This window comes from Salminus brasiliensis, chromosome 15, assembly GCF_030463535.1.
Source record: "Salminus brasiliensis chromosome 15, fSalBra1.hap2, whole genome shotgun sequence".
Classification (NCBI taxonomy): Eukaryota; Metazoa; Chordata; class Actinopteri; order Characiformes; family Bryconidae; genus Salminus; species Salminus brasiliensis.
This window is the reverse complement of record NC_132892.1, coordinates 33742903-33758912: the sequence shown is the minus strand read 5'-3', so window position 1 is coordinate 33758912 and position 16010 is coordinate 33742903. Positions and strand designations below refer to the sequence as shown.

Sequence of the window (16010 nt, the reverse complement as noted above, 5' to 3'; positions counted from 1 at the left end):
GGATCTTAAAAGACAAATTGTTGCACTACATGAAGATGGCCAAGGCTACAAGAAGATTGGCAACACCCTGAAACTGAGCTGCAGCACAGTGACCATGATCATCCAGCATTTTAAAAGAGCAGGATCCACTCAGAACAGACCTTGCGTTGGTCGTCCAAAGAAGCTGAGTGCACGTGCTCAGCGTCACATCCAAATGCTGTCTCTAAAGGTAAGTGCAGAAGTGCTGTCAGCATTGCTGCAGAGATTGAGAAGGTGGGGGGGTCAGCCTGTCAGTGCTCAGACCATACGCTGCACACTACATCAAATTGGTCTGCATAGCTGTCACCCCAGAAGGAAGCCTCTTCTGAAGTCTGTATACAAGAAAGCCCGCAAACAGTTTGCTGAAGACATGTCAACAAAGGACATGGATTACTGGAACCATGCCCTATTGTCTGATGAGACCAAGATTAATTTGTTTGGTTCAGATGGTCTCAAGCATGTATGGTGGCAATTAGGTGAAGAGTACAAAGATAAGTGTGTCATGCCTAAGATAAGATAATCCTTTATTAGTCCCACAGTGGGGAAATTCTCAGTGTCACAGCAGAAAGGGATGCATGTCAGTCAAGCATGGTGGTGGGAATGTCATGGTCTGGGGCTGCATGAGTGCAGCAGATTTTGGGGAGTTACATTTTATTGAGGGACACATGAACTCCAATTTGTACTGTGATATATTGAAGCACAGCCTGACCCCCCCCCCCCTCCGGAAACTACGTTGCAGGACAGTGTTCCAGCAGGATAATTACCCCAGACACACCTCTAAAATATCCCTGTATTATTAAAGAGGCTGAGAATAAAGGTGATAGACTGGCCAAGCATGTCACCAGACCTAAATCCAATAGAACATCTTTGGGGCTTCCTCAAGCGGAAGGTGAATAAACGCAAAGTCTTGAATATCCGTCAGCTCCTTGATGTCGTCATGGAAGAGTGGAAAAGCATTTCAGTGGCAACCTGTTTTTCTGTTGTCCCATGAAAAGATACTTAAATACATGCAATTTATAACAATTTATACTATTACCATAATTACCATCTAAAAGCAGGATATTATGCTAAAACTACACACTTGATTAGCCCACAGGAAGAAATGTAGTTTCTAGAGATAAAGATAAAACAAGAATTTTTCATTTTTTTAAACAAGAAATAAAAATATATTTTTTTAAACAAACACTACAAGAGTAGAACAATTACCGATGAATGGTATGAATACTTAAAAATATTAATACAAACAATTTACATAAATGGTCATAAAATAGCAGGGATTATTGATCTTGATTGATCTACTTGATTGATCTCTGTGATATTAACTGTTTCCATGATCAGATTACCAGTCTGATTTAGCTCCATGCCAGTATTCAGTACTTCTCAGGCCCTTTTGATTCTCACAGTAAAGAACTATTAGAGTAACACTTTACATGGCTACATCATTTTAAAAGATAGAATATTCAACACTTTAAGTTAACCTTGCAATAATGTAAATTATAAGTCAACTGCATTTACATACAACACAGATTAAAATCACAAGTAACCCAGCAAAAGTAAATAATGTAATAAATATCACAACTGAAATTTTTTAAGAACTGCAGACTTATGATAATTAAAATTGAGTTTATTGATTATAGTTAAGGCAGAATTATAATATATTTCTGCCTTAATTAAAAAAGTGTTTTTTGCTTGAGATCAATCTTGAGAGCAGTATCTGTCATGTTGGGTCAGACATGGCAGTGAACACAAGGAAACACTTGCAGGGTTGGACAATGCAAGACTTTATTGAAAACAGGACACAGGGTAACAAAAACAAATAAAACAGGTACAGCAATCTAATGGGCAAAACTAGAAAGTAAAAAGCACTTGACAACACAAACCAGGTAACCAAAGTAATACACCTGGGACAGGGAGGAAGCCAAGCAGTTTAATAGAAAACTGGGAAACATAAAACAAAACTAACACACTCTACAAGGTTTGGGCTACAATGCAGTAAGAACCAAATCTGTGAATGTAAAACTGCGATTCAGGGCTTCAGAAACTGATGAACAAAAAAAAACTAAATTTTAATACAATTGCAGTAAAACAAGTATTCATTTCTGAATCTTAATATTTTTTTCAAATGAAGATCAAATGAAAATCCATATTTAAATAAGAGACAAAGTTTTTGCATATAACTGTATGTAGCAATATGTTAATCAATGTACTTACTTAGTGAGGCAGATTTATTTATAAATGAAATATAATCACCTAAAGTGATCATGTATGTATGCTTGCTGCTTGAGAGCTTCTTTTGCAAATGTAAGTCAGTCACTACCTTCATCTACATTGATAATAATAGGTAATAGGGCTGTGGAGTAGATATACTGATCAGGATGGTTTATGGTAGTTGAGCTGTAGAATAAACAGGATTTGTAAAATCACAGAGGTTTGCAGGTAATTGGATGTTGTCATAGACCGTTTGCGATGGATTTGTGGACAGGTTGACAGTAGAGTAGACTGTGGAAGCTCTGGTGCCTGAGGCAAGAGGACATCTGGTGTCTTTAAACTCCTCATAGATAGCCACGGGTACCTGCTGGGTTAAAGACAATTTACCCTTTTAGTAATTTTAAGGCAATTTACATGACTAGATTTTGTCTGTGATTTAAGATGTTTCAGCTACAGATTAGCATTGCATGCATTTAATTGCTGCATATTTGTACAGCAGTGATTGACTTATGCTTACACACTTATTACTTACCATGTGGTTGTTTGAGGGGCCTCTGAGGGATTGGCTTGTGGTTGACTGTGGGTCTGAGGAGAGATATGTTGATGTAAAAGCAATTATACATAACACAATTAAAATACTTGGTAAGTGTTTAAGGCATGATATTCATTACTTGAATTACTATTCAAACTGTTATTTGGATTAATCTGAGAATGTGTATACTGTCTTTATTTCAAGCCTCATTATTGCTAGCCAGCAGAGGGCAGCATCTATCACTTTTAGTTAGTAAGCCTGCTGTCTCAGTTGTTTTTTTCTTTGTAAGCCAACAGAGGTGTACTTGATATAGTCAGTTTCAAGTTCCAAATATCATTGCTGCCCCATAAACACATTTTCATTTGATCTGTTTTTCAGTTTTTGACATGTGAATCTGACAGTTCTTTATATTGTCTTAGAATGTCATGATGAATGGACCAATAGCAATGCTCAAAATTAACATGGAATAAAATAATTGACTTTCATTGTAAGCTAAGACAATGTATTTTTGTGCTGTAAAGTTGCCATTTTAAAGACAAAGGTTTTACATGACGGCATTGATATGCCTATAGTTTGTAAAAATCGCACTAAGGCCAGGGCTCCAAACCGGTTGGAGAAAATGATCTTGATGTTTTGTATTTTGGATATTTTTTTAATGCCTCAGATTTATATATCAAATGTGAATTAATTTATGCTTTCATTACAACCTCTAGTAAATAATTTTGGGTTAACTGCTGCTGCTTTAAAAGTAACTTTCAGAATTCCATAACTAAATACCATGTAATAGCTTTTTTGTTCTAATTACTATTACTAGTATTACTAAATACTATTAGTTTAATGTGTATATGAGGTATGCAGGGGTCAAATAAAGAATTTTCAATTAATACCATAGTCTACCATGTACATTGTGGTCCTGTTACCACTACACTTTACCAACCAAAATGTACCTGTACAGTACAATGAAATTATTTATTCCTATCCCAGATTAGAAAGCCATAGTTATCATGCAGGATCAGCCATGCCACAGCAACCCTGAAGTAGAGAGTGTTAAGAGCCTGTGTGTGTGTTTGTGTGGCTGTGTGTGATGGTACCTTGATTGTTGTTTCTTTTTTGGAGTATAAAAATGAAGACTAAGATTCCAATCAGAAGCAGCACCACAATCACCGATACAACAGTGATCACAGGGGCAGCTGAAGGTGCTGATGCTAGGAATATGGAAACACAATTATCAAATCAGTTTTATTCAGTAATCATTAAGAAGTGATGACATATGAGTAGACTTGGTGTGTACTACAGATTGTGTATAAGCACATTTATCACCAGATGAAGGTAATGTGGTCGTAGAACTCAAGAGCGTGGTTGGATTCATGGTCAGTGAACTTGTGCTTGTTGAAGACAGTGATAGAATATTAGGACCTGAGGAGTTAAATGTGAATTTGTTAGAATATCTATGTGCATTATTGCAGTCTTAATACAGCTTTATCAGGATACATACAGTTTGTGTACCTGATGAGGTTTTAAACTAATTAGCTATTTTTTAGCTGAAGAGTTTTCTCTCATATGTGAGAGAATGAGCATTTGCTGTCTATAAATGCCATGTAAAGGAATAGAAGCTTTATCATTTTCATTTTAAGCAAAAAAGATGGCAAGATGCTCATCACAAACACCTAAAACACCTTAATATATGGACATCAATCTCTCATTAGAGGAGCTTTGTGATTATTAAAGTGAATGTTTTTCAGAAAATCAACAGCCATGTGCTAATAATTCTGGGGTGCTATTTCAGGCTCTTCTCAGTTCCTCATTTAAATGCTATTAATGTTAATCACATGTCAAAGAAATGTGCATATGTAACTTTTTCTTCAGGTCTTGAAAATACTACTATAACTACTGGTACTACTAGTTCTAGTCCAGGTAGGATGTACTAACAGAGGTGACAAGTAACAAAGTATTGTTGCTTTGTTACTGTACTTAATACTGTACTTTGTACTGTAAACTTTATACTTTTGCTCCCTACGTTTTACAAGAACAAATACATTTTCAGAACAGGCTTATTACTAAAAAATATATTTTAGCAGTTTATTAATCACAGTTTGTAATCAGCTAATTGCATGTTTAAATTAATGCATGTAAAAACTAAAGTAAAAACATCCCAAAGCATTCCAAAAAAAGTGAAAACAGATTAAGTCAATGTAGTATCTACTCACTAGTAACTCTGTGATTGATCTGTGTGATATAAACCTTGTATCCATGATCAGATTCCCAGTCTGATTCAGCTCCACACCAGTATTCTCCCTTAGTCAGGTTGCTGCTGCTCACAGTAAAGATATCTGTTTCTCTGTCATCATAGAAGGAGAATAGTCCAACCTTTATCCATTTTTTGCCCTCTTCAACAGGTGTTTTATAATTACAACCAGTACTGCCCAGTCTCTTGCAGAAAAACTTGTTTTTATTTTTAAGGGCTGTTGGGTATTTGCAGCTGATGTTCAGATCTCCTTTTACATGACCAACTAGGTTGATACTTTTATCATAGTGCAGACCTGTCAAAGGAATTATTCCATTATTTCTATTGGTATTGGGATTTTATACTGACTACAGATTATTTAACTTGTGAAGCAACAAACTACATCAGAAGACTTACGTCACGACTAACTGATCAGTACCAACTCATTGGTCACATGCATATGTTTACATAGAAACATGATTACTGCTTGTGTATCGGGGTTATCTTTTCAGACCCAGTAATGATATGGTGTTATGTTACAGTTAAGTATAATGTGAACTTAATTAACTCTTCCTCTTGCTGCCAAAGATTTCAGACTAGAATGTGAATGGACAGATGAATAAATGTACTTCACAAATGCTAGTAATTCTGGAGGTTTGGGAAAATAAACAGATGCTACCAGAGTAGACACTGACCTTTGTTCAGTTCCATTATCTTCAGTTCCATTGTTGAGCAAATGCTTTGTTTTGAATCTTTAGAAGCTACACACCGGTACATCCCAGAGTCTTCCACAGTGAGATCTCTGATCAACACCTGTAACTCTGCAGTGCTGGTGTTATCAAACAGTGAGAATTTTCCAGGATCAGCCCACTCCTTTTTAACAATTGTACTGATCTGGTTGGCACATTTTAGCATCAACATCTTACAGAAATACTTTGGAGTTGATATGTAAGATTTGTCATATTTACACTTAATGAGAACGCTTCCTCCTGAGTACCCTGTCACTTTGTTGAAGGTTTCCCCACCTACTAAAAGAAGCCAAATGTCCATCTAAGTACAGCCTTCATGTGACACTGCTGATGATGATGATTATTTACAAGTGTAGGTCCTTACTTGACATCAGGTGGAGGGTGAACATGAGGAAGATCTTCATTCTGAATTCAGGTTCTCAGATCCACACCAACTCTTGTCCACATCAGTCAGATATCAGAGACTTTGAAACACTCACTCTTTGTAAAGCTATGTGTCTCTACTCTACATCTTCAGCAGCATCTAAACCACAAACACATGCCATGCCCACTTCCCTTTTTAACTCTGGCTTTGAGTTGTGTTGGAGCTTGTTGCGTGTTTCATGATGTAGCAGCACATAAAACATTTTTTGCTCAACCCCTTAAACAGTGCAGCAGGCCTAAAATGTTGTTACAAATTTCTATTACCAAAAAATAGCCCCACCAGTTTGAACAGAGGTCCTTGTATTCCCTGAATAATACACTTTAGTGTGTAATAAGCCTTTCTTCTTTAGAGGTTAGTAGTTTACTAGGTACAGATTACTGTTGTGCAGGAGTGTAGATCATTTAAGTTGGCAAGATGATCATGATGGTGTGATGGTAGTTGAGCTATAGTATAAACAGGATTTGAAAAGGCCTAGTTTTTTTTTGGGTAAGTGAACATTGCCATAAACATTGCTAGTTTGAGAGACATCTAAGGGGTTGAGCAGTAGAATAGACACTTCACTGTGTGAGGGAGATGGCTGAAAAAGGCACTTAACAGTGCTCTTCATTAAGGAATGTGGACATGCTAATTAAGTTTTACCTAAATCATCACACATGCTTGATGCATTACTCCTTACTGTAACACATTACTAAGACATTTTTACACATTTTAATAATTTAGCAATGAGTCTTGCACCTAATTTAATGCCCCTAATTAATGCTTGTGTACTTATTAACCAAACAGTTTAGACTGCTTAGTTTGTTTTGAACTACTTTGTTTAACCAGGTAGTTTGAACTGCTTAGGTTAATTATTAACTGTGTAACATCTGAGGCATTAGTATTGACATGGAATATTTATTTTAAGATGTAATGTATCTTAATGGCTGTTAATTAACATTCTTATAATAATAAGCAACCATATATTGTACTTACTGGTTGTTTATTGAATATATTGTGTATAAGATTTTAAATAAATAAATAAATAAATACACTAATTTCTCACAATGTGGTTGTTTGAGGAGACACTGAAGGATTGGTTTGTTGTTGAGGCTGGATCTGAGGAGTACCATAACATTACATTATTAGTAAATGATTCCATTCAAATATGTATGACACATAAAGTTTGTGTTTAAGTCTATTCTTACTTTGGGTCTCCTAGTGTCTTTCATTTAGAGTCAACAGAGGGCAGCATCTGTGCATCACTCTTTCTCCACTGAGGCCTAGTGACCAATTCTCTCTCTCTATATGTGTCTTTCAGTTTAACATTTTTACCTAAAATGGTAAAATTTGAAATTTGGAATGAGTGGATCTATGAAATAAGTAATAAGTAATAATGGAATGGAATGTTTTTACAATAACATAATACCTCATTCCATTATTTTTTTTTCTCTGGAGCAGAGAAACATGGACATAGTGGCACCATGCTTAATGCTGTTGTGGATTAGAGGGGTATAAAGCCCCAAGCATTGAACTGTGGAGCAATGCTTCACCCAATACTTTTGAGATGAGTTGGCAATGAGGTAGGGTGGTGATAATTGCATGCTAACAAATCAGTACAGCCTTTATTGTTTTTTCTATGCTCAAGGCTTAACAACTATGTATCCAAAGCTCTAAAGAGTAGGAGACATGGGAAACAGTTCATTTCTAGCATCTTCGTGCTCTAAAGAAAGACTGAACTGTAGGACTGTAAATCCCTGAGGATAGAATCTGTGATAACAGTGTTAAAATGAGTGGGTACTAAATTTATAACTTTGTAAAACACTTTTTATGACTTTTTTATGATTATGTAGATTCATCCACACTGTACCTGATACTAATGGTGCTAGAAGGTGCAGTGGTGGGAGATGCTTTTATTTATCTTTAGTTTTACTGGTGTGTAGATGTCTACTTTCAAACATTTATCAACTGCACACTGATATGTTCCAGAGTCCTGTACAGTGGGCTCGCTGATGAACATCCAGAACTCTGCAGTGCTGATTTTACAGTAAAAATCTTCCTGTATTTACCCACTCATTACTAACCTCTCTTGATCTGATTAGCACAATTTAATCCTAAAGCCTTAAAGAATTACTTTGGGTTTGATATGTAATGTTTCTCATATTTACACTTGATGAGAACAACTCCTCCTGAATATCCTGTCACTTCCCTGGAGGCCCCACCACATACAAAAAAGACAATTATTTTATCTAGTTAGAACTGTAATTTGACACTGCTGATAGATATATTTATTAATAATGTTCCTTACCTAAGATGAGGATAATCTTTATTTTAAGTTACTTATCAATTCTACTCCATTTTAGACACTTTGAATGTTGTACCTCCCTAGCTCTGTCTGACTGTGTGCCTCTGCTTTGTCTTTAGCTGCATCTAAAAAAAAGGTGATGACAGGTTCATGTCATTCATTAACTGATAGGTCATTGTAAACCACAACAAGACAGTGTGAAATGTGCATCACAGTGCTTTGAAATAAGTGCATGATACCTTGGCATCAAGTGGCCTGAATTGAACCAAGTTCCTTGGTTTTTCCTTAGCCTTAGGCTTTTTCCAGGATGATTAAGTATTGCATGTATGTGTAAATTGTGAGTATATATGTGAGTTTCGTTTGCCACAATCTACAGTATATATATATATTTTAGTGTGTGAGCTCTGTCCTTGAATATGCATGGTCATGTTGTTGATTATCAACTAAACTAGAAGGCCTCTACTGCCATCTAGAGCACAACATGTTTAACACAGGAAGTAAGCTCAGTAAGCTGTGGTTAAGTTTGCTGCACACACACTTCTCTGATGTTTGTACACTCATCAAGCTCTTTATTAAGAACATCTAGGCCAGCAGCTTCAGGTAATGTTCCCATCAACCATCAGAATGGGGAGCAAAAGTGTCTGTTCTCTGGTGTACTAAAGAAAATGGTATTTATATTTGTAATCACTTAACAAATAAAAAAAACATAACTGAACATTTAATACTACACATGTTGGATGATTATTATGGCTGTGATTATAATACATATCAGTGTAGTCTGCTGTTGCTCTGGAGTTTTTAACAGAAAGTAAACAAAGATGGCCACCCCATTGTTCAGTAGTAAAGGTGGATAGGTTCATGTTTATCTGCTCCAGAGAATCCTGTTCTATTGACAGTACTTCCTACAGGGACTGAACAAGCTGTGTCAGCAGCCGGTGTAACTTACAGTAATTCATGCATTAGAATTGATATCCACAAGCATTTGGACATGTCTTTATTGTAAATATATAAGACATATACTGTATATATTACCAGCATGACTATTTACAGAACCAATGGTGGTTGTTCTATTACACATCTAGTAGTACAAAAGTTAGAATATCATTTTAAATTATATAAATAAGTAATATACTTATTACTCACCCTGCAGTTGTTTGAAGGAGCAACAAGAGACTGGCTTGTGGTTGCATCTGGAAAATATGAAAATAAGAAAATTAGTTTCTTAAAACTTTCTAAAAGCTTTCTGAGAGCATGTTCATTTCTATCTGTCCTTACTCTAGCTATCCTAATGCATGTTCATGTACAGCCAGCAGAGGGCAACATCTGTACATCATTGTCAGTCTTAGTGGACAAACAATGATATACAGATACCTTTTCTATAACCAGATACTGGGAATGAGTAAGTCTTGGGAATAAGTAAATCTTGGGAATGAGTAAAGTGCTTGAGAAAATAAATTACCAGAGTGTCATCATAGTATGTCTCAGATGTCTTCATGCAGGAAATGTCTGTACAAAATACTGTATGGTGTGGAAAAGCTTTGGTGAGTTAGCCTGAATACTGATGACTGTGTATGTACCTGAACACTGTATGTCAGTTCTGTTACCAGGACTTCTGCACATGCATACTAATCAAAAACATGTATACCACAATGCAGCAAAATCAAATAATGACCTGCACATATTTGTACATGCAGACCAGGACTTCAAGTTGTATGTCACCAATACTGATGTATACAGTATGTTTTGACATCAGCTAAACCTTTTCTAATTAAATCAGTGTCATCATTTCTCATTAAGCAGTCCAATACTGTAAGTATGTGGTTGTACCTTGATTCTTTCGAAGTCTCTTTAGGAGACTGACTGTGAAGAATAAGAGTCCGGTCACAAGCAAATCCAGAATCACAGACACAACAGTGATCAAAGAGGAAGCAGGAAACACAATCATAATTGAAAAAATATTATTCCCTCTATATACAGTTGAAACCAGACATTTACATATACTATATAAAAAGACACATGCATTTTTGTTCCACTGTCTGACATGAAATTAAAAAAAATCTTTTCTCATTTTACGTCAATTAGGGTTACTAAAATTATTTCTATTTGCTAAATGCCAGAATAATGAGAAGTATTTTTAGAGCAGTTTTTATTACTTTCTTAAGTCAAAAGTTTAAATACACTAAGATTACTATGACAATTTGGGACAGTCCATATGATGATGTCATGTCTTTGGAAGCTTCTGATAGGTGTATTGGCAAAATTTAATTAATAGTTAATTAGAGACAATCTGGCTCATCCTTGGGTGCATCATTGGGGCTGAGAAGTGTGTGATTATCCACAGTGAAACAAGTACGGTATCGGTTTTACTGTTTTCACAATAAAACAGTAAAATATTTTCATATTGTCCATCCCTACTTGTGAGGATGTTTTACTGTTTAGTGCAATGGAAATCTGCTCTCTGCTCTCTACTCTGTATTTCATATTACTTTCTTTGTCTTAGAACCATTCATTTTGACAAGTATGGCAGAAATTCTGAAGGAAGCAATGTTCCTGGTTCTGAAATTGCTATTACTGATTAACTACATTTTTCAAATGTGCATTATATATTTTAGTACTTTTAGTATCAAATGAGGATATTCCAGTGCTTTTCTGTATGTTTTCTTTTGTGCACTGTAGAGTTGGGGTTGATAACAAGGGGTGGGGTGATGTTCTTGCTTGTGTTCTTCCTAGTAATGGTGACAAATATAAGAAAATTAAGTGTTTTCTTTTCTGATATATAGGCATACAAATTCTGAAAGTGCCTGGCACATTTATTAACAAGCAATCAAATAGACCTGTGAAGACACATAACTTACATAACTCAGTTTTAAAATGCTCAGAAATGATGATTAATGTTTAATGTGGAAGAGAAAATAGCTGAATGAATCACTACATATTCTCACTTCCACATTTAGAAATTGTTAGTATTTGTTAAAAGGTTACATGTACTATACTCATACCTATGTAAATAATTTCCGCTAACATTGTAGGGATTGTTGCCTTAATATTAATCACACATATTTTTCTTGGTTCTACCTCAGACACTGACAGGATTAAAAGGCTTAAGGATATCCACAAACTAATGTAAAATGGTATCTACTCACCTGTAACGCTGAGTTTGACCTGTGTAAAATAAACCTTATATCCCAGATTCCTTGTTTCCCATTCTGATTCAGCTCCACACCAGTATTTGCCAGAATCTTCCTCAGTCAGTTTGTTGATGCTCACAGATTTGGTTTCCATCATCATGCAGAGAGAGATTTCTCTCCTTTATCCATCTTCCCCTCTCTTTAACATGAGAGTTGTAATTGCAGTCAGTAATTACAAAACAATTGCCCACTTTCTTACAAAGAAACTTGGGGTCTGTCCTGTGAGATTTTGGGTATTGGCAGCTGATGTTCACTCTTCCTCCTACATGACTATTTACATGGATGCTCTTTTCATAGTAAAAATCTGACAATGAGATTAAACACTTATTATTATTCCCCACAGTATAGCATAATCATTGCCTACCAGACAGAATTTGCAGTACCTCACTTTAGGGGCAAACTACCTACAGGTTGGTGATTTGTCAGCCTCCAGTCAATGAACAACTTTTTTTTCAATATTTGTGTGAATATTTCATAGATGGATGACAAAGACTAAGTGTCAGCTTAAGACGTAGCCTGTGTCAAAACAAGCAGTTTGGGAGGGCATGAAGTAAATGGAGTGGTTGGGTATGGGAAGGGAAGACATTAGGTTTTGTGAGCCTTGATATGTGGTTGATAAAAACAGATGTGAATATTAAAAATGAAATCTGCTTAGTCCATATTTCTATAGAAGAGATTAAGAAGTAGATGTTTAGGACAATAAACAGGTGCAGTTTTAGGAGATACTCACCCTCCTTTATTTTCAGTTTCACTGATGTGTAGATGTCCAGTTTCAAAGATAGATCAACTGCACACTGGTACGTTCCAGAGTCCTCCACAGTGAGCTCACTGATCAACACCCAGAACTCTGCAGCGCTGGTTTTATCAAACAGTGAGAATCTTCCAGTATTTACCTACTCATTACTAACTCCTGCCCTGATCTGTTCAGCACAGTTTAACCCTAAACTGTTACAGAAGTACTTTGGGTTTGTTGTGTATTTTTTCTCATATTTACACTTGATGAGAACTCCTCCTCCTGAATATGCCATCACTTCTTTGAAGGCTCCATCACCTACTAAAAAGGTAAAATGTCCATCTAAGTAAAGCCTTTATTTGACACTGCTGATAGAACTGGTTATTTAGAAGAGCAGGTTCCTACCTGAAATCAAATACAAAGTAAAGAGGTGGATCATCATTTTGAGTTTAGGGTTAGAGATCTACACCAGCTCTAGTCTACTTCAGTAGTCTACTTACACACTTCGTCTTTTGTCTTTATCTTTGTTTCTAACTTTGTCTCTGCGATGTCTTAACCAGAACTGATTGTGTGGCCACTTCCGTTTTTGTTCTTGAGAAACATAAGTATGCTTAAGAACAAGAATCTTAACATCCCTTCTGAACCTGTTCAAGCAAACATGCAAAAATGCTTTCTTAATTCATTTTACTGTGATACACAGTGACTTTCACTATGCTAAAGCAGTTTGTATTTTTGGGGTTTTGGGTTTTTTGCTTTTTGGCTACATTTTACCTGTTGCTCTTGCTATGTAATATTACTGTTGTGCACAAGTTTATCAATTTGACTTACTTTGTATGTACTCCACAGTTACACTTTTGGCGACTATATCACCACTGTCAACTTTCTGTTGTATCTGCTTTGGTAATTTTTATCATTAATGTTTAAATAGTCTGGCCAGAGGAGGATGGGTCCCCCTTGTGAGTCTTGGTTCCTCCCAAGGTTTCTTCCTCCAGCTCTGAGGGAGTTTTTCCTTGCCACTTTCGCCGTTGGCTTGCTCACGGGGGTCTTTGACCCTTCATGTTATTTCTTCTTTCTTCTCTGTCTCTGTCCTTTTTTAAGTACTAATTATGTAAAGCTGCTTTGTGACAACAACAGTTGTAAAAAGCGCTATACAAATAAAATTGACTTGACTTGACTTGACTATATTACTTTGAATCACTTATTTAATCTGTATTGATGTGTGTACACAATATCTCCATTGTCATCTAGAGCACAGGGTGTGTAACAGGAAAAATGCATCATAACTGTAATTTATTTCTCTTTCTTTCCTCTTTATACTCTGTGTACTGAGTATATGCAGTATACATAGATTGTGATGGAGTGATTGATGTATAAGGTAGAAGGTAGAAGTATATGGTGCTATTCTGGGATAAATTAGTTTAGGGCTCAATAGCACCTCAGTATATTGCACATAAACCACTCTGCTGTCTATGATGAGTACTCCTCTCAGTCAGTGAACTGTACTTCAGCTCTAACTGTACTTACACTCTCCCCCTCTCTCTCTCTCTCTCTCCCTCTCTCTCTCTTTCCAACCATTTATCCCAGATAACATGGGAAGCATTTTTTGCACAAGCATTTGCACTGACAACTTTACTACCTCACTGGACTCTATTTATCGCACATTGCACAACTTGCACACTACAGTCATTATTTATTATCCTCTGTCTGTACTGTGTTGTCTGTCCGCACTTGTTTGTTTGTGTTGCACTTGTGTCTTGTATGCACTGTCTATGTTGCACCATGGTCCGGGAGGAACGTTGTTTCGTTTCACTGTGTACTCTGTATGTAGTTGAAATAACAATAAACCCACTTGACTTGACTTGACTTGACTAATGCATTGTCATGATGTTTGAAAATGTTTTATAAAATTATGTTTTATAACAGGAAATTTGTGGAACCAAAGTCTTTCTTGTGAATTGTGAAATCAGAAAAACAGGGTAGTTAAAGAAGTAAAATTAACTATTATTTTTTTGGGTGTTTTAAATGAATACACTTCACAATATATGAATGTATCACTGTATAATTGAAAGGGTACAATTTAATTAAAAAATATACACTATTCAAGAATCAATCTTTGTATGTCCTGTACATATTGCAGTTTTGAGAGGAAAACTAAACATTACATGTTGAGTCCATAATCTAAAATGATTCATATTAATGTTATTGTTAACACAGACCTGTTATTTTTACTTACATTCTGAATTCTGATCTGAATCTAAAATATGATTGGTTGTATTAGGATTCATACTCTAGTAGTCTAAATCTGATTGGTTAGTGGCAGAGTCTGGTAAACTGAATCTGACAGGATGGGGTTCAGACTCTGGTAAATTGAATCCGATTGGTTGGTGTCGCGGATTACATTCTGGTAGACTGAATCTGGTTGTTCAGTGTTGGGATCTGAACTCTGGTAGAGAGAGTTGTTGGCAATTGCTGTTGTCTAGGGAGGTAGAAAGTTTGTTATTAGAGCATTTCCATTAGTCTGAAATTAATATAAATGTATGTATATAATTAGAAGTTTGTCAAATTGATAATTAATATAATATTAATAATATGAGAGGAAACCTTGGTCTTTTGGCTCACCTTTCTGAATGGTTGAATGATACATTCTTGGCCTGTTGGAGATTGAGAATGGCAGCACAGAATAAACCTTTTTTTTTCATGTGACAACAAAAATGGTCACCCTCACACTTTTCTTACTGTAATGTGGATTAATGTAATCAGTGTGGTTATTTCAGCATAGACCTTAAAATAAATTGTTTTTACCATTGTTCTTTATTTTGCAGTAGGTTACTGTAATCAAACCAGCGATGAACAACACCAAACCAGCAGTGATAGAGGAGTACACAGCCCGACTCAGAAAGCCTATACAAAGAACACACACATGCACATTTATAATCACAAAAACAAACAAATGTAAAACCATGAACTGATTTACTTAAAATTATTTATTTGGTGAGTGTGCAGTGAAGTGGGGCAGTGGGAACTCACCTGTTGGAGAGTCACTCTGTGTAGATTGTTCTGCAGGTGATGAAGGAAATTGACTTGTCGACCCTAGAGTTTGGATTTACAAAGCAGAGTTTTAATGCAAAGCAGTTACATTGTTTCTTAAATGTTTTTGTGGAATATTTATAAAGAAATAAACAAATAATATAATAATGAATAATACAAATAATATAAAAGTCATATAAATATCATGTAATATTGTATTTGAATAAATATTCTGTGGACACTGGTGTTCAGATGTAGAGACTCACCAGATGATGGAGTCTTGTGAGCTGTCCCAGTGATATATGTTGAAATTCTGGTTGCTGTTTCAGTCACCGATTCTTAAACATTTTCATTTTAAATGTTAAAGTGTTATGTATATATAGTATATGATCAAGTACAGTATTTTGTTAACTTCTGCATTTAATTAACTCACCTGTAACTCTGACATTGACCTCTGTCATATAAGCCTTATATCCATGATCAGATTCCCAGTCTGATTCAGCTCCACACCAGTATTCACCAGTGTCTTCCTCAGTCAGACTGCTGATACTCACAGTGAAAATCTTATTTGCTCTTTCATCATAATGAGAGAATTTTCCCTCCTTTATCCATATACTATTTTCTTT

At 35.7% G+C, this 16010-nt stretch overlaps 1 protein-coding gene and 1 long non-coding RNA gene across 3 annotated transcripts; both read right to left on the bottom strand.

Annotated features, from left to right (window-relative positions):
- Nucleotides 1–1775: 1775 nt before the first annotated feature.
- Nucleotides 1776–6197, bottom strand: LOC140536112 (polymeric immunoglobulin receptor-like). 2 transcript variants are annotated; one of them, XM_072657760.1, is made up of 7 exons: nt 6096–6197; nt 5678–6010; nt 4966–5298; nt 4070–4174; nt 3850–3963; nt 2759–2811; nt 1776–2593 (listed from the first exon to the last, which is right to left on the bottom strand). In XM_072657760.1, exons 1-7 carry the CDS (start codon nt 6133–6135, stop codon nt 2399–2401), a joined length of 1173 nt encoding a protein of 390 aa, XP_072513861.1. In that variant the 5' UTR covers nt 6136–6197; the 3' UTR covers nt 1776–2398. The 2 variants fall into 2 exon arrangements, with proteins under 2 accessions (XP_072513861.1, XP_072513862.1); XM_072657761.1 differs by having other exon boundaries at nt 1776–2590.
- Nucleotides 6198–15172: 8975 nt separating this feature from the next.
- LOC140535345 (uncharacterized) lies at nt 15173–15744 on the bottom strand. Its single transcript, XR_011977532.1, has 3 exons — nt 15651–15744; nt 15385–15447; nt 15173–15258 (listed from the first exon to the last, which is right to left on the bottom strand). It is a non-coding gene; the product is annotated as an uncharacterized lncRNA (long non-coding RNA).
- Between the last annotated feature and the right edge of the window lie 266 nt (nt 15745–16010).

Coding starts and splice junctions, on each gene's coding strand:
- LOC140536112 (XM_072657760.1), bottom strand. CDS start 6,135: ATGAAGATCTTCCTCATGTTCACCCTCCACCTGATGTCAA. Junction 5,299..5,677: donor GATAATGGAACTGAACAAAG/GTCAGTGTCTAC, acceptor TTCCTTTGACAG/GTCTGCACTATGATAAAAGT. Junction 2,594..2,758: donor GCCCCTCAAACAACCACATG/GTAAGTAATAAG, acceptor TCTTTAACCCAG/CAGGTACCCGTGGCTATCTA.